Genomic DNA, 24,401 nt, shown 5'->3' with positions numbered 1-24,401 from the left:
CACCGCTGAATTTTGGCATTTTCAGTTTAGGCATTTTCAGTTTAGCCATCTGGCATGAATACACATCTGTGCAATTCAATAGTCCACTTTAGAACCTTTAATTCAATCCAGAGCTTATCAATCCCCTTACCAGCTTTGGCACATGAAATCATCCACATTCTCCTTCAGCTTAGGGCCCCTTGCAAGATTCAGGTCAATGTCTGGCATGGAGATTTTAGGGGTCTTGATGTGCATTTCAGGCATCTTAAATTTGGGACCTTTCAGGTGTCCTTCAGGCCCTTCAATGTTCAAACCTGGAGCATCTATATCTATCTTGGGACCAGAAATATCCACCTCTCCCTTTGGAAGTGCTATATCCACATCTGGTCCCTCCCCTTTCAGCCCAGGTACACCAAATTTAGGCATTTTCAGTTTAGGCATTTTGAGTTTACCATCTGGGCCATGAATATCCACATCTGGTGGATCAATGTCAACTTTGGGGCCTTTAATGTCAATTCCAGGAGCTTTCAACTCCCCTTCCAGCTTTGGCACTGAAACATCCACATCTCCCTTCAGCTTAGGACCCTTCAGGTTCAGGTCGATTTCTGGCATGGAGATTTTAGGGGTCTTGATGTGCATTTCAGGCATCTTAAATTTGGGACCTGTCAGGTGTCCTTCTGGCACTTTGATGTCAATGTCAGGAGCATCTATATCTAGCTTGGGGCCTTTTATGTCAATCTGAGGTCCCTTCAGGTCACCTCCTATTTGTGGGACGGAAACATCCATGTCTCCCTTCACTTTAGGCCCTTTCAGATTCACATCCACATCCGGCATGGATACTTTTGATGGTGACATTTTCCAAGAAGGCATTGAGAACTTGGGCCCTTTCAACTGACCTTCAGGACTTTCAAGGTCAATGCCAGGAGCTTCAATATCTAGTTTGGGGCCTTTAATGTCCACAGTGGGTCCTTTCAGATCCCCTTCGATCCTTGGCCCTGAAATACCCACATCTGCCTTCAGGCTGGGGCTTTTCAGACTCAGGTCCACATCCGACATAGAAATTTTTGGTGTCTGACTAATTAATTCAGGCTTCCTAAATTTGGGGACCTTCCATTCTTCTCCAGTGTCTATATCTGGTGTGCTGATGTCTACCTTGGGGCTTGCAATAGTAATCTCCCCCTTAGGAAGTGTCACACCCACACCAGGGCCTTCCCCTTTGAAACCTGATGCAGTAAATTTAGGAAATTTCATTGAGGGCAATTTTATTTTTCCTTCATCACTTTGAATATCAACATCAGGAGCCACAAGATCAACCTTGGGACCCTTCACACCAACTCTGGGACCTTCTAGTGTTGGAGAGGACACTTCAACCACTCCCTTCAACTGAGGTCCTTTGAGAGCCACACCCACATGTGGCTTTGCAATGTTAGCACCTTCCCCTGAAGGCACTGTACATTTCAGTTTTTCCTTTGGACCTTCCATATGAACAGATGGAGTTGTGATATCCAGGTGAGGAGCCTGTATCTTTGGCACAGAAATGTCTACACCTGCCTGTGGTGCTCGAACATCAGTATCAGAAGCTGAAGGTGAGAAACCAAATTTAGGCATCTTCATTACAGGCATTTTTATTTTTCCTGGGCTTTCAATGTTAATTTCTGGAGCTTTAATGTCCTGCATATCACATTCGATGCTCGAAAGAGGAAAGTCCACCCTTGGAGCTTTGATATCACCTTGAATCTTAGGGCCAGAAATATCAACTGAAGGAGCCTTGATTTTTGAAAATGATATATCAACTTTGGGACCTTCTGTATCACTTCTTATCTTGGAGCCTGAAATATCAAATTGCGGCAGTTTGCCTCCTGGAACTTCAGTTTTAACCTCAATGCCTGAAACACCCATTTTTCCATTTAGTTTAGGGCCAGTAATATGAATATTTGCATCCAGGTTTCCCCTCTGTCCATTTGCATCGATTCTGGGCAAGTTGCCCTCTGGGCTTGTGACTCTAGTGCCAGAAACATTAACCGATTTGACAACGTCCACACCTGGAACTTGAATTTCTGCTGGCTTAAAGTCTGTTTGGGTTCTCGAGTGAATGCCTGTGACTTGAGGTCCTGAGACATTTATCTCAGTGCCCACCTTGGGCTCTTTCATGTGCACGTCAGGGGCACCAAAGTCCAACCTTTTGGTGGATGATTCGACTGTTGGTCCAGAATATGAGATGCCACTAGGTCTACCTCTGATCCCCATACTAAAGTCTGTTTTCCCAGACAAATCCACCTGTGGTATTTTGATCACAGTTTTTCCAGGTCCTTTTTCAATTTCTGATGTTGTTATATGGGTGACTTGATGGCTTGGAATCTTAACTTTAAATTCTGGGCTGCTGATGTCAATCTCTCTTGCTCCCTCGTGTCCAGTGACATCTACGGTATAAGCTGTGACCTTTTTGGTGACGGTAATGGTTCTGCTTTCTGTGTGTTCAGCTTCTGCTGCATCTTCCGACTTCAGACGTGGTTTAATTTTCGTTGTGTATATTCTCCTGTACTCTTCATCATCCCCACTCTGGAAATAAGAGACATTGGTTAACACCAGAGTGCCATAAGGAGAGATTTGAAGAAGAAGAGGGAGATTGGCTAGTGCGGCAGTAAAGTAACGTGTGTAATAATCACTGCCCTTGGCTCCCTCCTGAAGGGCTGCAATTTGCATCTCCTTCCTTCAGGGAGGCTGCTATGACAGAAGGTCAAGTCACCTTGGGCCCTGCTGCTCTTTTCTATGAGCAGCTGTACATTCATAGGAGCTGCTGCCCGACAGAGATGCTGACTCAGCATACCTGGCCTGTCCCCATCCCTGACTATCTCTGCAGTGTCTGACTCCAGGCTCTCATCTTTCTGCAATACTCTCTCTGGCCTGGAAGATTTCCTGACATAAGGGATGGCAGCCAGAGTTCTGAAGTGAAACAAACCTGCTCCAGTCTCCACATGGAGCCGTTTGCAGAAATGCTTTCCCTCCCCCATAGGGTGACCAGATGTCCTGATTTTATAGGGACAGTCCCAATTTTGGGGTCTTTTTCTTATATAGGCTCCTATTACCCCCCATCCCCATCCTGATTTTTCATACTTGCTGTGTGGTCACCCTACTCCCCTAGGAGCTTGCATCACTCCCTCACTCACCAGAACAACTTCTGGGCTCCTGGGTGAAAACACATCGTGTGACCATGACTGTCCCGGCAATGGAGACTTGTCCCCCTTTCGCTGCAGCCGCAGCCCCACCGTGTGGTGGCCCATGCTGTTCAGCAGCTGCGTGACCTCTCCGGACTGCAGGTTGTCGAAATAGATGGTGGCACTCACAATCTGATCCCCTACAAGTGCAGAGAGAAGGGAGTGAAGCCAAGCTGATGGCACTGGCAATCCAGGGCCCAAGCAATAAACAAATCTCGCTCAGTTACACACAGGGCTGATTAAAGTAATCAAAAGCCTCTTCGATAGCATTGCAGCCTAAGAAGGGGCAACTTTGCCAAATGCTTTCCAGCACTCAGCTCATGGCTGTGATCTGCTGGCAGGAACCTAGAGGGGTTAATCTGGAAGGTCTTGCTGCCCCCATATTGCTGATCTCCCGTTTCATTCCCAGGGTGGCTGGAGGAAAGACATATACCCCTGTTACCATACATGTCTCTGTGGGCTCCCCCCTTGCCCCCCACAGCACCACATGGAGCCATCAGTGACTGAACCCCACCTCCAGGCATAGAGAGTCAGTGAGACAATTCTGCAGCAAGAAAGGAGAATGTTAGCATCTTGGAGCAGGCCCCAAACACGCTGTGGAGGCAGCACTGTCCAATGAGTAAAGCACTAGACAGGACCCCTGGGAGAGAACAGTGGGGTCTAGTGGGTTAGAGCAAGGGGCATTGGGAGCCAGGACTCCTCGCTTCTATTCCCAGCTCTGGGAGAGCAGTAGGATCTAGTCAGTTTGAGCAGGGGCTGCAGGAAGTCAGGACTCCTGGGTTCTATCCCTGGCTCTAGGAGGACTGTGGGGTCTGGTGGGTTAGAGCAAGGAGTACTGGGAACCAGGACTCCTAGGTTCTATTCCCAGCTCTGGCACTGACCTTGGGCAGTCCCTTCCCACCCTCGGTACCTCTGTTTCCCCTTCTACCCTGTATAGGATGACCAGATGTTCTGATTTTATAGGGACAGTCCCAATATTTGGGGCTTTTTTTTATATGGGCTCCTATTACCCTCCACCCCGTCCCAATTTTTCACACTTGCTATCTGGTCACGCTAACCCTGTGTCTGTTTAGACTGTGAGTTCACTGGGGCAGGGCCTGTCTCCCACTGTGTATCTGTGCAGCACACAGGGGCCTCTAGGTGCTACCCTAATGCACATAATATATGGGCTGTGCTGCCAGCACAGCATAGGAAGGAGAGAGAAGCTGAGTGGCAGGAAAAGCCCCACCCCAGGGAAGAGGCAAACAGACAGGGCAAGATGGAGAGAGGCATCTCTATCAGCAAAGAATCAGGACAAGGAGCCCCAAGCACGGGGGCCAGGGGCCTTAAAGCCACAGAAGCAGCAGCAGAGAGAATTATGATAAAAGGGTTGAAAAGGAACAAGGAAAGCGGAGCCAGAATTTCCCATAATCCTCCTTCTCTCCCCAAAGTGATAAACCAGCACAACCCCACCACCAGCCTCCCGCAACAACACGTGTTGTTTCCAGGCTGGTGCGCTGCACTCACCTTCCTTCACAGTTCTGGCAGCAGGGGAAGTCTGCACCACCTGCTTCACAAAGACCCCATCTTCCGTCTGATCAATGGTGATTCCGTGAGAGCCGCTTCCTTTCCAGTTGGGGAGCAGGATCTCCCGTGTTTCCTCCTCTTCCTTCTCCATCTAAATGAAACAAAACTAGAACTGAGTTCAAAAAAGAACAAGTTAAGTTTATGGAGGATAGGCCCATCAATGGCTAATAGCCAGGATCAGGGGTGCAACCCCATGCTCTGGGTATCCCTAACCCTCTGACTGCCAAATGCTAGGACTGGACAACAGGGGATGGATTACTTGATAATTGCCCTGTTCTGTTCATTCCCTTTGAAACATCTGGCACTGGCCACTACCAGAAGACAGGAAACGGGACTAGATGGACCATTGGTCTGACCCAGAATGGCCATTCTTACATTCTTAAAACAACATGGACAGAAAAGTTTACAGGCCAAAGGTATAATCTTTGGGCCCAGTTCTGTCTTCAGTTACTGGAGTGCAGCCCCACTGAACTCCAGGAGTCAAAGCAAGGGGGCTAGACCAGAGCAGTCTCAGGCCTTTGTGTTTATCTCTATAGTTTAGCTTTGAAAGCTGACAGTCTGGATGGACATGGGCTGGGCACAGGCTCAATGCCCCTAAACCACAAAGCATAAATTGCAGAGGCGAGTCATCCCTATGCAGAGAGCTTGGACGATGGGGATGTAAGTGCTTGCACAAGCTTAGTGCTGGCCTTCTGCACCGGCTGGATTTCACCTCGCACGGATATTGTGGAAGGTATAGCAGAGAAAGCAAGAAACAAGCATGTTTTATTGTTTCAGGGATGACTGGACCGATCCTGTTTGACTGACCTTGTTGGGACTTTGGTCCTGGCTGGAACCGCCCCAGGAATTCCTCTCTTCACTTGCTGACCTTCGGTATCAACTTCCCAGCCTAGCAGAAAATTCAAAGAGTTCTTAATAAACCACCTGTTTGTATGTTTTTTACATTTAGCTTTTTCTGGTCCATTCTGGGATGAGCCAGTAAGACAGTTGTAGGATCTAACAAAAAAAGACACTGGTATCTGAACTACTCGTGCTGTTACAGAAAACAATCCAACGCAGAAGACACTGAGGTTTAATTGCTTCAATGGGGAACAATTTGAAAAGCTGTACATAAGAGCTAAATAGCATTGTTTAAAATTGGTAATGTTCATAAAGTGAAAATAAACTTTGAGAGGGAAATCCTGGCCCCACTGAAATCAATGGGAGTTTTGCCTTTGACTTTAATGGATTTTACCCTAAAAGAACACTGAGGTGTTTTTCAAAAAAAAAAAGAAAAAAAAAGAAAAAGAGAGATGCAAAGCCAGGAGATATGCATCAGGGTGAAACTTTAAACAAACCCCAACACGTGGACAGGCAGGAAATGCAAAGTTAAGGTTTTCTAGAGGCTCTAACTCTGCCCACAGAACCTCACTCCAAATTCCTGAGACCAGCCCCTGCCTGCATGCCATGCATCTGTGCACCACGCTGCAGCCAGAGCTTCCCAGCACAGAGTGCAGTATGTGAAGAATGGCACATGCCAGAGAACATGAGAGCCCAGGCGGGGAGCAGGGATTGTGGTGCATGGCCAGCACCAAGGAGCTCAGTAAAAGAAAAGGTTTCTTCGAATGAATTGTTCCTAATCAGGGCAATGGGAATAGCTGGACACCTCCACCACCATGGTCTGCAAAACCACTCTTTGGTCAGAGCTTTGCTGAGCAAGAAGAGGTTAACTAGGGGCAAGGAAAGAGACCTGATGTACCAAGTTGGGGGCGGGGGCGGGTTGCTTGGGCCTGGCTGCCCATGGGATTCTCACCACCAGGGGGCGCTGTGCCTTTGCTAATTCTGCCTGACTGGTGTTTGTCGGCAACACCCACGCCAGCTGCCCCACCTTTCCTCTTCCCCAGCTAGCAAGGCAAAGAAACGTTCCCGTTTCCAGCAAGCACAGGTCCCAGGCTGGAAGCACTGCAGGGGACCCAAGCCTGAGGCAGGGGCGGCTCTAGGAATTTTGCCGCCCCAAGCATGGCAGGCAGGCTGCCTTCCGCGTTTGCCTGCAGAGGGTCCGCTGGTCCCGTGGCTTCGGCGGACCTCCTGCAGGACCAGTGGACCCTCCGCAGGCACGCCTGCGAGAGGTCCTCTGAAGCCCCGGGACCAGCGGACCCTCCGCAGGCAAGAGCAGAAGGCATCCTGCCTGCTGCCCTCGCGGTACCCGCAGGGTGCCCCCCCAGCTTGCCGCCCCAAGCACGTGCTTGGCGCGCTGGGGCCTGGAGCCACCCCTGGCCTGAGGGACTGAGCACTCAATGCTGCATCAGCTCTTGCAGAATCAAAGGTGTCTGAATTCAGGAGCCAAAATTGCAACCAGAAGCACAATACAATGAAGGGAATGTGCCCCGGAGTGGGGTGCAACCTACAGACCACAGCCCCTTCTGGCTTTAAAATCTATGAACAGTTCCTGCAGAGCTCAGAAATCAATGGAAGCAACCATGAAGCCGGAGATCTGGTGCTCAGGGCTGCCTGGGGAGCATGCAAGGCTAAAGTGGGGACTTTCCACCAGGAGAGCTGCCAAGATGCAAATCTAAAAGAGATTGTGGAATTCAGTAAGCCAAAGGCAGCCCAGACGTTTTGCTTAGAATCCGAAGAGAGGCAAGAATGTTAATAACAATGTGAAGGGAGATCGGCTACCACAGAACCTGCTCTCAGATCCATGATGTTGGGCGCTGCTATGTCCTGCCCCCAACCACCTGTCCCAGTGTTCAGCCCTCTGGGACACTGCACTCCTCCCTCCCCTGGAACTCCGCTGGAGAGGCCAAGGGTCAGCATCTCTCCAGCTCAGAGCCCTCGATACCACAGGCTGGATGCGCCAGTCCCCTGTTGCTATCTGCAGGGCTGGTAGAACTCTGCATTGGTGGAAACCACTGCCCAAGCTGCAAAGAAGTGAGTCCAAAGTGTTTCCTTGTAAGTCCACAGCTCCTAAATGACCACCAATGGCAGTCAGTCTGTGTCACCAAGGCACAGAGCTGTCTGGAGATTAACCTGCATTTGTGCTTAAAACATAACCCACCATCCTGAAGACCACAGATCTGAACATGGAGTGTTCAAAAACATCACTAGGGAAAGGAATAGCAGCAGCTGTGCAACACATTGTCAGATGTAACCCTGATTGCCCCTCTCCTTTATCTGCCACACCACCCTTGCCAGCCAGGGGCACTGGCCAGCTGAGTCTGGGAGCATCACAGGTAATATTCAGAGCCACTGGACAGCTTTCTAAAGGCAACTGCTTAAACCTGAGCCCCTCCCAGCTCCCCAGACCAGTCCCTAGGTCTCCAGTCCAGATATACTGTCAATGCATTCCCCAAGCCAGGAGAAGGGCAGCCCAGAGCAGGGGGAACAGTGGCACCACTCGCCATTCCAGCATTTACACATTTGTAAAACAATAATTTAAAGAAAAGTTAATGAGATGTTATCAAGCAGGTTAAGCCTCCCTGGCTTAAAACTCAAACCAGGTGAGTCCTCCACCATCTCAAACACCTGGGGAGGTGGGTTGTCTTTGCAAATCCATAGCCTTGTTGCAGGAAAATAGTAAATAAAAAAAAATTTAGTGGGTCACACACAATTTATGTGTCAGGCTCCCTTTGTAACAAGAATGGCATGTGCACACGCACTCACCCACACACACTTGTGCACTGGCAAGGTGTGTGCACACCCACCCGTGCCTCCATCGCTATACGTCATCCCATTCTGTCACCCTTCCGCTGTGCAGCACCTTACTCCGGGGCAGCTGCACGACTGTTCACAGGCTACGCTGCTCTGCACCGTAAGGTGCTCAGATCTGGTACAAGCTTTCTACTGGAGTTCTGACCACGCAGCAAAGCACCCGCCCAGGAGCCCTGCTGAAATGCAAACCAGTCTGCTCTGGGAGGAGCCATGGAGCCAGTGTCTGTCTGTTCTCAGGATCATGCTGTAAATTGGAGTCACCTGCACCATTCCCCCTTCCCTCAGAGCCCAAAGGTGACAGGAAAAAACTATGGCTGGCCAGGCCTGGCACATTGGCTGGTCCCTGGCCCATGCATGAGATGGTGCTCTAGCCCAGTGCTTCTCAAAGCCAGGCCACTGCTTGTTCAGGGAAAGCCCCTGGTGGGCCAGGCCGGTTTGTTTACCTGCCGCATCCGCAGGTTCAGCCGATTGCAGCTCCCACTGGCCATGGTTCGCTGCTCCAAGCTAATGGGGGCTGCGGGAAGCGGCATGGGCTGAGGGATGTGCTGGCCGCCCTTCCCGCAGCCCCCATTGGCCTGGAGCAGCGAACCACGGTCAGTGGGAGCCACAATCAGCCAAACCTGTGGACGTGGCAGGTAAACAAACCGGGGCCTGCCCCGCCTCGCCAGGGGCTTTTCCTGAACAAGCAGTGGACCAGCTTTGAGAAGCACTGGGCTAGAGCCCCAGAAAGGCTCTCACTAAGCAGCCTGGTGGCTCTGCTGTCCTGCAGGTTCATGCAGGGTGCCCGGACCCAAGAGGTGACGTCTGCGTCGCACAGAGTCACACAGGCTGGAACCACGCAACTTGTTTGGTTTCTGAGTAATTTGGAAAATTGCAATGAAATGGAGAACAAACTGGTTTGTTCCTCTCAGGTGCCTCAGAAGAGAGGCCTGTGGGGTGGGTGTGGAAGCCTCCGAAGTGACTCAGTGTGCACCAGGACTGCTATGAACGGAGGGAGAGGCCAGAAGTCTCAGCCAGCCCTCTTGGGCCTTTCGGTCCCACATGCCAGCCAGCACAGGGCCCAAAGTCCAGCCCATCTGGGATCAAAGCAGGGAAAGAATCGCACAGCTGGCTTGTTCTGCCCACTTGGAGGAAAGGCCCCAAAAGTCTGTGTGCCTAACCCTCCTCTCTCCCCCACCACACGCTACCTCCCAGCCCCACCCCACAGCTGCTGTCTTCCTCTCCCTGTAGGCCATGCCCCTGCACTCCACTCTGCGAGGTGATCTCCCAGCATTACGCTAAGCCTGGTGCTGCAGCACTGGGAGCTCTTGGGGGGCAGGGCACCTCCACATCATGGCATCCTATCCTGCCCATGGCAGCTATAGACAAAATGGCAGGGGAAAGGTTGGGGTTCCTGTGCCCCCAGCAAGGCCCACAGGAGATTTCCCCAGGGAGCCTGGCGTGAAGAAGGCCTTAAGCCATGGTAATACTTGTTGCACCAACACCTGAGCACCTATTCACCATGAAACAAGCAGTGGAGGAGTATCCAACTCCCACTATATGTCAGCTCCACCACAGACCTGGCAAAGGCCAAGCTGCAAGAGGGGAAGGTTTCCAGTGAGCGCAAGAGCGCTTGCCCCTCCAGCCTAGCAAGGGAAAACCCTGCAGGCATCCTGCACAGCAATGCCAGCCATGTAGTCACCAAGCTGCTGGTGCTATTCTCAGGTTCACCACGTGCTTCAGCTCTCGATATTTTTAGATGCATCTGCCCTGCACATAGGCCTTTCGCTGGGCACACTCATACTCCATGAGGAGAGCATTATTCCTCCCCTAGGTTAACGGTATGCACAGCAGCTGTGAAACAAAACCTCCCTCCCGAGTCTTGCTGGGGCTTTGGAAAGGTACAGTCTCTATCCCTCCAGCTGCAGCTCCCCTAGGCACGCGGACACACCTGGGCATGCTGCAGCCCCTCTGCCTCACAGAAAAGGTGACAAAGGCTCAGCTCCTAACCCTGGCCTCCAGCCCTGCCTCCCTGTGCGCATGTCAGACATTTCAGCTTCTCCTTCCACAAGTCCAACCCCTGGAGAACCTCGCAAGTGACTGTCTTTATTTCCACACAGGCTGTGAATGTTCAGATTCCAAAGAAACCCCCAGTGTCCCATCCTCTGGGGACAGGCAGCAGCCAGGCAGCTGGGGTGCTGAGCCCATTGCCTATCATGCTGATCCACCCCGTTTCCTTGTGTTCCCCTCTTGGTCTGTCTGCATCCACCACTCGGCCCGGGTCTTATACTTAGGATGTGAGCTCTCAGGGGCAGGGGCCGTTCTTTTGGTCTGTGTTTGTCCAGCAGCTAGCACAGTGGGGCCCTGGCTCCAAGGTGCCTCCACAATACACATCGTACAGAAGAAACCTCCAGCAACAGGAGGCTAAAGGCAGGAAAATGCTTCAGCAACTACAGTGTTTGTTTTAGCCTCCAACTTCAAGCAGAGAGAAAACTGGCTGGAAAGGGATTGTGATCCCTTGTCCCCAAGGAAACGGTCTCTGCCCCAGCAGCCAGGCGCAGGGACAGCAGGACAGCTGGAGTCCTTGGTGGCTCCCAGGTAGGGCCAGGAAGGTCCCTGAGGATTCCTTCTGTATGCCAAAGGACAGGCCTGAAGCACAGGGCTCCTCGCCTCTAGATTCTAAAATGGCCAGAACAGAATTTGAAAGGCAGGAGCAGGGGACTTATCCTGGTGTCTCCTGGTATCGATTCCAAGAGGGAGAAGCAGAGGCAGGGAGGAAATCTAGGAAGCTCTGGGCCTAGGGAGACTAACCTGTCATCCCTGCTGTGGCATCACAGCCCAGACCATGGAAGAAGCTGGGAGCCTTCCTGCAGGACTTGATGGCCCAGATAGCCCCAAGTTGGGATGGGTGGCACCCCCAACCCAGGATATTATTCCTCTCCATATTGCAGAGCTGGGTCTGAGATGGCTCAGAGTGTGCAGACTGCATGGTCCCGCACACGAGACTCAGCCCAGCCCGGCCTCATCACTTCTCTGTTCTTGCACTCAGGTGTCTGCTCAAGGGCCAGTTCCACTCCAGGTCACAGCCGCCTTCACTCCTCCCCCACTTCCAGGCATTTGGAAAGAGGGAGCAGCTTGTGGCTGAGCTGCTGTGCAGCAAGGCTGTGCGCGCCCAGACAGCTGCCCCACCCTTCCTCAGAGGCAGCTGCATTTCCCAGCTGGGTGACATGATCCCTCTGCATCGGTTTGCTACATGTGCAAAGAGCTGGTATCACAGCTGCCTGATGGCAAACCAGAGAGGCTGCTGCCAGGCCCAAGTAATCCCTGCTTTGGGGGTTTCCTCCAATCTTCAGTGATCCTTAACGTCCTCTTCTCAGCACCTCCATGGGCTGAAACCCTGTTTGCTGCATAGCCAAGTCGTTACACCAATTCGCTCAAAACATACTGAGATAATCATCCCCAGGCCTCAAGAAAGAGGAGAGCTGCACACTGCTCCCAGACCAGGGGATAATCTATGATCCCAGGCCACCGGTCAGCACCTCCAGCCTCCAATCTGCACTTGGTAAGGGTCCCGGGCAGCCACCACCAGAGCTCCAGCTGCCATCACCATCCAAACCATCTCCAGGAGAGGGAGGACTGAGACCGGAGGCAGACCAGAGACAGTTAGGTGTCTAGCACACACAGAGCATGGGGAAGACACATGGCAGCAAGAGCACTAATCCCCTTAGGCCCACTGGACACTGTCAGTTACTGTTGTGTGCACAGAGATGATGGGCTGACGCAATCCCAAACTTCCACTCAGGACACAAAGGGAAGATCTGCTGAGCGAAGCTGGGGCTGCAGTGGCAGCTAATCTCGGAAAATCCATGGCCAGCACACAATCAGCCAGGTGACCTTTGCCAGCCTCAGTGGAGACCGAGCAGAGATTTCACAGGGTGAATGAGGCAGACTCCAAGTTCAGCACCAAGCCACAAATGCATCCCCTCTGCTCCAGCACAGCACCCGAGAACCTCCTGTGCCAAGCCATGGCACCATCCCTTCTGTCGTGGCGCACACACATATGGCAGCATCCCCTCCGTCATGGTGCACACACATTGTTAAACCATGTTCTATACAGTTTGAGATCTTTAGAACAAGACTATGTGGTTTTCACTCTTCCTGTGCTCATGCCTTGAATGCCAAAGCTTCCATGCTACCTTCCTGTGGCAGGAGGATATGTGTTGGGCTATCCACATAAGTGCCAGGCAGCTAACAACCAAACACTGGGCCACTGCGCACACCCAGCATCCAACCACCCACCCCGGTAGCTCCCACTCTGCAGCCTCTCGGCTGGGGAAAAATAAAGGCTTAAAAACTCACTTGGGGAGATTCCTGCTCCCCCACGTCCTCTCATGCAGCCCCTTCAGGCTCAGTCTCTGCCAGCGCTGCCATGGCTCAGGGGGAATTGCTGGTCCCTCAGCCAACTGAACCTACAGGCTCTGCAGGGCAAGGGGTGCGACACAACATGGCCACCCTAAGCAAGGAAACTCATGCTGTGGTGGCGGCAGGTGGCCAGTGACCCTCCCAGGCTCCTGTGAGCAAGGTCGGCTGCAGTAACACAGCCTGTGCTAGAACGCTGCCCCGCGGCACCGCCAGCCCAGACACCCAAGGTCCTGTTCTAGACACCCTTCCCCCACAGTCTGTTTGATCTGTGGGGACTGGCGTTAGCCTAGCTCAGGATGCCACTCCCTCTGGCACAGCCGCTCTGCTTCATACCAGCTTAATTGTACATGGCAGCAAACACAGATAAATGGCTCCTGCAGCCGCTGCAGCCAGTTCTCAGGAGATTCTCCATCCATCTCCTCCCCAGAGTGTTCCTCCAGCTACATCATGAGTGGTCACATCCCATCACACCCATGCACTGGGGTGCACATGTGGGCACACACTAACACATGCACGCACACACTCATCCCCAGACAGGTGCATGCACACGCACAGACAGATGTACGTGTGCACACCCACACAGATTGAGGGACGCGTGCATACACACCGAGAAATAGCTGTACACGTGCACACACAGATATACGTGCATGCACACCCCCAGAGACAGAAGTATGCACCCACCCACAGATGCACAGAGACATATACAGTGAGGTGTACACACATGCACACACACAGATGTACACGTGTGCGCACACACACAGAGACAGATGAATGTGCCCACCCACACACATAGATATGCACATGCACACAAACCCACTTGTGCACAACCAGACCGATGCACAAACAGAGATGGGCACAAGAAGGAAAACAAAGAACAAGTCCAGGAATGAGGAGACAGACAGGACAAGAAGGGCAAACGGGGGTGCTGGAGGGCATTGAAAACGCTGTTCTGGTGTCAAGGAAGGAGCCAGGGATGACATGCCCCATATGCAGGGCCGCCCAGAGGATTCAGAAGGCCTGGGGCAAAGAGGGGGAGCGAACATAAAAAAAAAGGCGCCACCCACTGCAGCGCTTGTACTCACCGGGTGGCGCTCCAAGTCTGCGGCAATGGGTCCTTCACTCGCTCCACGTCTTCAGCAGCACTGAAGGACCTGCCGCTGAAGTGCCACCGAAGGAGCAAGTGAAGGGCCCGCCACCGAAGTGGCGCCGAAAGACCCGGACCACCACCGGGTGAGTAGCCAGGGAAGAGATTCTCTGCCAGGGCTCGCAGGGCCCCTATGGGGCCGAGGGCAAACTGCCCCACTTGCCCCCACCTCTGGGCGGCCCTGCCCATATGGCAGCAAACAGAGGTGGGAGCACCCACCATTGCCCACGAGTGACACATTTCTAGCTCTGCTGCCCACCGAGGTTGGCAGGCTATTGTGGGGTCCGCTCCTGCCCAACCGCTCCACAGTGAATGCAAAAGTCCTTCTGTGCTCTTTGCCCAGCACCCTGCAGATTTCACACATCCATCCTTGGGTGTGACTGCGAGGGGCACTGGGCCGAGAACAATGTGCCGCTTTGCTCTCGACTTGGGACTGGCCTCTGTGAACAAGTGGGCGCTTGTGTTCCCCAGGGACACGCTGCTCTTTCCAATTAGTGCCGAGAGTGAAAGGGGGGTGGGTTGTGTGGGAGGCAGAGCAGCAGTCCTCACCAGAGCCCTTAGAACAGCGCCACATCCCTGGTGACTTAAATAACACCAGAAAGTCACATGACTGCCTTTGAAATCCAGTTACTGACCCAGCCCAGCACGTTGGCTCCAACCACATCAGCATCTGGATCACAAGGCAACCTCTGATTTTCTGTCACCATAGTGGCCCATCCATCCAGCCTCCTTACGTGCCCATAGAGCTCTCTATCCCCATTAGCCCCCTCCATCTATCCATCCATCCAGGCATCCACACATATCACGCTCTGTGGGTTTTAGTCTGCTGCCCATCACCCTCGTATCTGAGTACCTGCCATGTAAAATCAATAGTGGGCTTCATGGAGTCAGTGGAGAAGGGTGCAGAGCCTGGGCCTTGGAAGAAGTGGGCTCAAATCTCTGCACCACAACAGACTTGCTGTGGGATCTTGGCCAAGTGGCTCTCTCTGGGCCTTGGTTCCCACCTGCCCAATGGGGATAACAGCAAGGATGTGAGAGGATAAATAGAGTGTAGCCCAGATGCTACAGGGACAGGGGACAGGTAAGTCTCTAAGAGCACTTCTCTCTTTGGGGGGAGGGGGGATATTCTACCTAGTGTTGGTGGATTTTTCTGCATCCAAAGAGAATGGGGAAGTGAGGGCACAATGGAAGGGTTGCAACAGGAGACCAGCCGCTGGCTGTCCAAAGAGAAGGGATCCCCCTGGCAGCAGCAAAGACTCAGCAGGAGAGTCCACTCTGTGCACAAACATCGAGTGCATCATGCCAGCAGGCCTGTGCCAATGCACCCAGCTTCTTGTTTCACAGAGGGGCCCAGAGCACAGGTTGCTGGGGCAGGCTAACGGTTCTGGTGCCTGCAAGCAGGGCAGAGTCACTTTAAACAGCTGGCAGGGTGGGAATCAAGGGAGGATGCACTATCCAGAATTCCTACTCTTTGCTGACCATAGAGAGTGACTACTGGCCAAGGCCTTTCTGGGCCTCAGCTACCCTTTGCCTCTTGGTTACTTTCCTCCTGACATAGGAACCAGGAGCCAGAGACAGCTGGGAATGGAGAGGGCTCTGAGCCAGCCCAAGGGTTAACACACGACTGGCTCCCCAAGCATACAAATGAGAAAGAGTTTCCATGCGAGCCCTGATACACCTCCCACCCCACCCCAAATCCCCCATGCACACCCCCAACCCCTACACACACACACCCCAAACCCCTACACACACATCCCCCCCAAAAAAACCCACACACCCACATACACACACACCCCAACCCTCCCACACACACCCCAAAAAAACCCCACACACCCACATACACACATCCCAACCCTCCCACACACACACCCAAAACCCCCACGCACACACCCCCAAAATCCCTGCACACACCCTGAATCCTTAGTAACACACACTATAAATCCTTACGCACACCACCACCACTAGGCTCCACAAATGCACACATCTCCAAACCCACTCCCACCTCAACACCACTGCCAACTCCCTACCCACAACTCGTCACTCCTCGCACACACACAACTGTGATAGTCATTTATATAAGAACTTAGACAGACTGACACACACCCATGCTGTGGTGATAGGTGCCTAGGTAAGAACCTGGCTAGACCCATATACACACACGTACATACACACTCTGCTGCTGTCTCTTGTTGCAGCTTGTCTCATGTTTTTATGGCAAGCTCTCCAGGGCAGGGAACGGGCCTTTATTTCATTTGTTTGTGTAACACCCTGTGAGTTTATGGGTGCTGCAGAAACCATAGTAATTGCTCCTGTGGCTGGCACTTCCCACAGCACCTAGCTATTTACCTAACCATGTTACAACACTGGGGCAAGCCCACGCAGAGAGAGCAGGACAATACGAACATGAAGCAGCAAGGAAGCTGCAGCCTCTGCCTGTCACACCAGAGAAACTCGAACCAGAGAGGAAGCAGGAGGTGATGAGAGAGGACACTTGGCTCCTCCTGTGCCTCCTCGTGTGCTCCACCATGTCTCATCTCTCTCTCACACTGGTAAGTCTGCTTGGAAGGGCCCCTGAATTACCTCTCACCGAGCCCTGTCCCCCATTTCCATGAGCTGTGAAAGCCAGGCAGCTTCCATATCGTGCTGCCTTTGTGCCCACTGGGCAGCTCCCTGGTATTTCTTACCCACCATATAGCAGCCTGGGCACCCAGACCGCTGCCCTCAGAACAAAGAGTCCATCGTCCAGGAGCACTGGAACAATTTGTATAGTGGGGGTGCTGAGACCTACTAAACCCTGTTTATGATGGAAACCACTTCAAGCCAGGGGGAGCCCACATAGTTCAAGCACCTATGCCATTGTCTAGCACAGGGGTGAGCAAACTACGGCCCACAGGCCACATCTGGCCCACCAGCCAATTTAATCCAGCCCTCGAGTTCCCGCTGGGGAGCAGGGTCTGGAGCTTGCCCCACTCCTATGCTCCAGCTGGGGAGCGGGGTCGGGGGCCACTCTGCACGCATGTGCTGCAGCTTCTGGAAGCAGTGGCATGTCCCCCTCCGGCTCCTACGTTTAGGGGCAGCCAGGGGATTCCACACGTTGCCTCATCTGCAGGCGCTGCCCCCGCAGCTCCCACTGACCAGGAACCGTGGCCAATGGGAGCTGGAGCGGCGGCGCCTGCGGACGGAGCAGCGCGAAGGACCGCCTGGTCATGCCTCCACATAGGAGCTGGAGGGGGAACATGGCCGCTGCTTCCAGGAGCTGCTTGAAGTAAGTGCCACCTGAAGCCTGCATCCCTGACCCGCTCCCATGCCCCAACCCCCTACCCCAGCCCTGATCCCCCTACCACCCTCCAAACCCCTCAGTCCCAGCCCTGAGCACGCTCCTACACCCCAGCCCCTCATCCCAGCCCCATCCCAGAGTCCGCACCCGCAGCCAGAGCCCTCACCTTCCCCACACCCTACCCCAGCCCAGAGCTCCCACCCGCACCCTGATCTCCTCATTTCTGGCCCCACCCCAGAATCTGAACCCCCAGCACTTCCAGGGACCCCGGTCTCTGAACCCCCAGTGCTCTCAGGGATCCCAGTGGTCGGGGGGGACCCCAGTGCTCCCAGGGACCCTGGAATCTGAACCCTCAGTGCTCCCAGGGACCCCAGAATCTGAACCCCCAGCCACAGCTCTCACCCGCCTCCCCCATACCACTGCCCCAGCCCTGATCCCCCTCCCGCCTTCCAAACCCCTTGATCCCAGCCTGCAGCACCCTCCTACAACCCAAATCCCTCACTCTCAGCCCCACCCCAGAGCCCGCACCTCCAGCCAGAGCCCTCACACACACTCCCACACTCCAACCCCAATTTTGTGAGCATTCATGGCCTGTGATACAATTTCCATACCCAAATGTGGCCCTTTGGCCAAAAATTTTGCCCACCCCAATCTAGCACATCTCCCCCTAACACACAACCTCCACCACCACGGCCTCACGTGGAGAGGTGGGGAAGATCCCTGTGAATGAACCAAAAAGGCCAGTTGTGTCATCCAGACGGTTCCAACATGCATCTAGACCAGGGGTGCGGGCTCCAGGAGTGGGGCCAGAAATGAGGAGTTCAGGGTGTGGGAGGGGGCTCTGGGCTGGGGTGGGGGACTAGGGTGCAGAGGGGGTGTGAGAGGTCCAGCTGGTGAGGTGGGCTCTGGGGTGGGGCTGGGAATGAGGAGCTTGGGGTGTAGAAGGGCTCCTGGCTGGGACCAAGGGGTTTGGACGGTGGAAGGGGGCTCAGGGCTAGGGCAGGGGGTTGGGGTGTGGGAAGGGGTGCAGGCTCTGGCTGGGAGGGCAGGCTCTGGGGTGGGGCTGAGGATGAGTGGTTTGGGGTGCAGGAGGGTGCTCCCAGCTGGGACCGAAGGATTCGGCGGGCAGGAAGGGGATCAGAGCTGGGGCAGGGGGTTGGGGTGCGGGAAGGGGTGCAGGCTCTGGGGTGGGGCTGGGGATGAAAGGTTTGAGGTGCAGGAGGGCACTCCAGGCTGAGATCAAGCGGTTCGGAAGGCAGGAGGGGAATCAGGGCTGGGACAGGGGCTTGGGGCGCAGGGAGGGGGCAGGGAGGGGCTATGGGGTGCAGGCTCTGGGCGGCACTTACCTCAAGCAGCTCCCAGAAGCAGTGGTCATGTCCCCCCTCTGGCTCCTATGCAGAGCTGCAGCCAGACGGCTCTGCGTGCTGCTCCATTCTCAGGTGCCACCCCTGCAGCTCCCAATGGCTGCAGTTCCTGGCCAATGGGAGCTGCAGGGTGGCACTTGGGGCAGGGGGCAGCATGCAGAGTGGAACCCCCTGGCTGCCCGTACACATAGGAGCTGGAGTAAGGCCATGCCACAACTTCCGGGAGCCACACGGCTCCGCCCCCGACCCTGCTCCCCAACTGGAATGCCAGAGTGGGGAAAATCCCAGACCCCACTTTCCAGCGGGAGCTCAAGGGCCAGCTTAAAATGGCTGGCGGGCCGGATCCGGTCTGCGGGCCGTCATTTGCCCACCCCTGATCTAGACAATGCATGGGCTTTTTGTCACAAGGAGAGAGGATTTACAGACACGCTTCCATTCCAAACACAGGCAGGACATGGTCCTGAACTTTCGCTGGGGCATCCAGTCTAGTCTCCTCATTGTAGCTCCATGCACTGGGGTGCACAAGGCAGATAGGCAGGAGCAGTGCTCCCCTCACACAGAAAGCAGCTGAGGAATGGTCCCTTGGTAGCGGTCCATTCTCTGACTACATACGCTTCCCCTTGTGCTCTGCATCTTCCCCTGAAGGAATCGCTGCTCTTTGCAGGAGGGTAAGAAGGAAGTCAGAGTGGATAGAACTGCAGCGCTCTCCGAACGGTCGAGAGATGGTCTCATGCCAGCTGGGGGAACACACACTGCCCCCCGCCCCGATCAGTTTGCCACATGCTTCCAGAGGGTGCAGGGACAGCTAAGCTGCCTTGACTCTTCCAAACACCAAGCACCAGATTATACACGTAGCTACCCAAGTCCCTCTGTAAATAAGTGTATTGCCTAATGATGGGCCTAGGCACAAAAGAGCTGCAAGGGGATCATGGAAACATATTGTAACTTCTAACAGCCTCGCCACTCCTTCCCCCGCACGCACACACACACAAACCCTGTACAGCTCGCAGGCCTCCTGACACTCTTTGCAAACTGCCTCAGTGTCATAAGACCACACCAAACAGTCCAGCTCCTATTACAGGGGGTGGGATACCCAGCTGGAAGAGGGACCCTGAGCTGCTCGGAGGACGGCCTTGGGACCTCTAGGCCACAAGTAAAGCTTCTCTGCAACTGCCCCTCTCTGTCACTGACTCTGCCCCACTGCTCTCTCTTCACCTTTCTCAGTGCTCTCTTCTCTCAGGCAACCACCATGGTGGGGGACTGTCTGCTTGTCCCTTCTGTGCCCTAGACCCCAGCTCAGCACCAACATACTAATTAGTGTCCTCTGGAAGAACATCCCCAGTGCCTGTCATAAAAATAAAAATAACAGCTCTCTAGCCCCTGGCACTCAGAGGGCTAATGGCACTTTATGACTCTTAACCAAGCCACACTTGTGAGCTAGTGCAGAGCTGCCACACTCATTTTAACAATGGCCAAACTGAGGAACAGAGCAGTTGATATATTTTGGAATAGAACCCAGGAGTTCAGATGCTCAGACACATGGACTAACCACTAGATACCACTCTCCTTCCACGTGGAGACTAGAACCCAGGTGTCCTGCTCCCAGACCCCCTGCTCTAACCCATTACACCTCACTTCCCTCCCAGAGCTGGGGAAAGAACCCAAGAGTCCTGGCTCCCAGCCTGCCTCTCATCCAGTGGGCCCCTCCCAAATATATCAGTGTTCAGAAGACTGAAGTTACATCTCCCCAAGCTTCAAAAGCCCCAAGAAGGTCTTTAAGGTGCCACAGGACTCTGTTGCTTTTTACAAGAAGAGCTTGTCATTTTATAGGCTCCTGGATTTCCAAACCCGCAGGGGCCGTACTGCTCATCTAATCTGACCTCAATAGGACAGGCCAGAGAATTCCACCCAGTAATCTCGCCCTCCAAGGAATGGTACCTCCAGCGAAGAGCAGGCTCCCCACAAGCAATCCCCATAGCGAGTGACAGCTGAAATGCAAATTATCACTTGGTGCTTAGGCAACCCAGCTGACAACCCACAGGGACCACGGCACCAACTCCTGAACTCCTGGCTGCCCTGTGTAGAGTTCTCCATCTAACAGTCACACATCAGTCCTTCTGTCTGTCTGATACCTCCACTTCAGTCTGGCCATCTCTCCAGGCCTTTGGCCCCACTCATCTCCAGTTTCCCAGCCCAAATACAAACTGATCCCCGACTTCGAAATACTACTGTCTCTCTGCACAAAGACCAAGTCCCTATGAATTGAACTTGGAGCCTGCTACCAGCCATTCTGGGCCCTTTGCCACAGGGAACATGGAGTTAATCTTGAGTGTCAACAACAGTCAAATAAACTTTTGTAGTGAGTGGAGCCTGAAAGAAGCTGTCAGGCCCAGAGCAGCAGAATGGGGGCGGGGGGTTGGGCTGGGTCCTTCTTTCCCTGTGAGTGAGGCACAAAGGGACTGACTTGCCCTTCAATAGAGGGTTGGGTCAGCGACCAGAAAGGGGTTGTGACAGCCCCACGGGCTGCGCCAAGGCAACACAGCTCTGCTGCCTCCAAACTGGCAGAGAAGGTGCCACACCCTGAGCGCAACTAAGCGCAGCGCCTAAGCTACCCCCCAGCCCGCAGCGCCAGGAAACCACAGACCTCGGGCTCATCAGCGCCCTGCAGGCTTCCCTACCCCACAGCCACAAGAGTTCCCCAGCCCGGCTCAGACCTCCCCAGAGGGCACCATGCGCTCCAGCATAGGGTGGAGTGGACGCCTATTACAAGACTGGGGCGGGGGGGGGAGCTTTGCTCCCAGACTTGAGCAGGGACACAGTTCTTCCCCAACCCCTGCACACACACACCCTGTGCCTCTCACAGGCCTGCCACTGGCGACGCCTGGTTTGAATTAGTCACTCTTTCCAACCACCACATTCCACAGGCGGCTGGAGCGGGTCCAGTGCTGGGGTCCCCACCCATCGGCAGAGGGGGGCTCGGGACAGCTTCAGCACCGCGGCTGCATGGCCACTCAGCAAAGCTTCCCAGAGCAGATTCCAGGCTCCGCAGGCTCCAGCCCCCCATCAAATTGCCCCCTGCCCAAGCCTGGAGCAAAAGAAAACTTCACCACGCCCCGTATACAACCGCCACCTACACACACACCCTGTTCACAAACTCTGCCTATACACATTCCATATACATCCCCCTGCATGCACGTCCCACATACAACCCCTGCCTATATACACCCCATATACCCACACTCATACGCATGCCCAATACACAACCCCCGGCTCTATACACACAAAACACCTCTACACACCTCCTATGCAACCCCACCTATATACACCTCTTAAATACACCCCACATACAAACGCCAGCTATATACAGACCATATACAACCCCCCACAAATCCCCCCATATACAACCCCCCCGTACACACCCAGCCCCTCCCTCTCTCACACACACGCCCCCTGCAGCTGCGGGGACTTCTACCCCCCTGTCGCCCCCCTCCAGGGCTCTCAGCGCCAGACCCGATCCGGTCCGGTCCCTGCCCTAGGCGCAGCGAAGCCTCCAGCTCCCGGGACACCAGACGAGCGCGAACCTCCAGCCCGGGGGGAGGCAGAAAGTTCCGCCGGTCCGGGTCCGGGTCCGGCCCCAGCCCCAGGTTCGGTGCCAAGGGCGGGTCCCCTCTGGCCGAGTGCCCGGGGCCGCTGGTCCCTACCTGCGGGTCAGTGGCTCTCAGCTCCCCGGTACAGCCATGCCCGGCAGGGTCCCGGTACTGCCCAGCCCCGAGCCCGCTCCCGGATTCCTGGCGGCGGTGGCTGCTCCCTGGCACGCAGGGTCCGGTCCTGTCCCGGCGGCGGAGCGCACGAAGTGGACGCCGCTCGGCGCTGGGCTGGGCTCTTGTAACTCAGCCCGGGCTGGGTGTGTCTCTCCCCTTCCCAGAGCCGCGCTGCTGGGAGGGAGGGACCAAGAGCCAAGCCAGCTTCGAGCAGAGCGAACGAGTCACCCCGCTGAGCCGGGCCGCGCTGGGGATCCCAGCCGTGGCCGGGGGCGCACACCCCGGCCAGCCCTCTCCCTCCCATGCCCAGGTGCGCCCTGGCATTGGCATACTCCAGGCCAGCAGCACCCTGCTCGGGTCCCCGGGGTGAGAGCCCCTCCCACTGCCAGACATGCATCCACCTCCCCAGAAAAGACCCCGCCAACCCCCCGTTGGGGGCCCAAGCCTGAACCCCAGACAATCTAGAGCAAGCTGCCCCAGAGGGTTAGATTTGTGCCACCCCCTCCTGCCCTGTGGGCTCCCTCGGATCAGAGGGCTGAACAAGAAGCTGTCTGTGACTCTCCCTGACTAGGCACCCATCAGATTGAGCTCCACTCCCCTGCTCTGGGCTCCACAGCAACTCACAGAGAAGAAAAAAAAAAACAAAAAATGCAGAGACCCAGCATCTTCCACCCCATCGCACACATCCTGCCTGCACCAATCGCCACACAGCCACGTGAAAAGAGGGCACAACTGCGTGAGAAAAGAGGCTGCAAACCTACTACAAGATGACCCAGGAACAATCAGCCCCCAGACACAACTGCGTCCCCTCTGCTCCAGCGCATCACCCAGGAATAGGGTGACCAGACAGCAAGTGTGAAAAATCAGGACAGGGGGTGGGGGGTAATAGGAGTCTATATAAGAAAAAGCCCCAAATATCGAGACTGTCCCTAGAAAATCGGGACATCTGGTCACCCTACCCAGGAACCTCCAGCCCCAAACACGACTCCATCCCCTCTGTTCCAGCGCATCACCCGGCACCTCCAGCCCCAGATACGATTGCAGCCCCTCTGGTCTAGAGACCCTCTCACACCAAGATGTGGCTGCATCTTAGTATTATAACATGGTTTCTAGGCAAAGACTATTCCTTCAATATCACAGGGCACCGGGTGTTTAAATCTCTTCCATCCTGCTATTTTTTTTTTTTTTAATCTGAAACATGACTTTGAAATCTTCTGTCATTCAGGCCCAGACCTGGCTTTTAATAGCCCTTTCCCATTACTCAACGTACCCATCACGTTTTGTGTTAAATACCTAATTATGGCCTTACATGTCCCAGTGAGTATCCTGGGGCAAGACATGTACCAACCACAGCGCTTCTGTGCTGCAGCTTCCTTATTGACTTTTCTCAGAAGTTCATTTCTCCCCCCACTCTCCTGTTTCCCATCTTCTCCCACCTGCCTTCCCCACTCCCGCTCTCTGCTGTCAAGGGTTTGCTAACACTTACTAATGAGCCTTTCCAAAATGAACAATCAGACAACGTCTGCTGGAGAGTGCAGTACACATGCCTGCAGATTAAGAAGATATTCCTGTTACATCCACTGCATGAAACTAGCAACCTTTTAGTTCAGCCTAGGTACTTACACAGTCCCCTTCTCCATAGCACCTGACCCCCTCCCAGCTCCCTCCATGGTACTGACAGAGAAATGACTTGCTCCAAATCACACAGGTAGCTTAGCAGCACCAGCTACTGAACCCACATTCATTGCTTTAACTGCAAGACCTTTCCTTCTCCATAACACAGGATAGATCTGGCTTCTCCTGTTCTGTCCCATATCCAGCTGAAGCCTGGTATTTTGAAAGTGCCTGCAAGGGTCTCCATCCCTGCCTCCCTGGAACTGCTGCATTGGTGACTTTACCAGGCCTTCCCTTAGCACACCACAATATCTCGCACCTAGACAGAGCTCTGCATTTCCCAAGCCCTGACAATCCACTTGTGAGGCACTGAACTAGCCGCAGGTCAGA

The 24,401-nt window shown here is 54.3% G+C and overlaps 1 protein-coding gene across 1 annotated transcript in view; it reads right to left on the bottom strand.

The window, feature by feature from the left end:
• AHNAK (AHNAK nucleoprotein) overlaps positions 1-22,498 on the bottom strand; it is a 36,929-nt gene extending 14,431 nt beyond the window's left edge. Inside the window, 5 exon segments of the mRNA XM_075061331.1 lie at positions 212-2,538; positions 3,147-3,334; positions 4,701-4,851; positions 5,568-5,649; positions 22,338-22,498. Coding sequence (XP_074917432.1) covers positions 212-2,538; positions 3,147-3,334; positions 4,701-4,851 — 2,666 coding nt within the window. The 5' untranslated portion in view covers positions 5,568-5,649; positions 22,338-22,498.
• Between the last annotated feature and the right edge of the window lie 1,903 nt (positions 22,499-24,401).

This window comes from Chelonoidis abingdonii, unplaced genomic scaffold, assembly GCF_003597395.2.
Source record: "Chelonoidis abingdonii isolate Lonesome George unplaced genomic scaffold, CheloAbing_2.0 scaffold0008, whole genome shotgun sequence".
Lineage (NCBI taxonomy): Eukaryota > Metazoa > Chordata > Testudines > Testudinidae > Chelonoidis > Chelonoidis abingdonii.
This window is presented reverse-complemented; position numbering and strand designations above follow the sequence as displayed.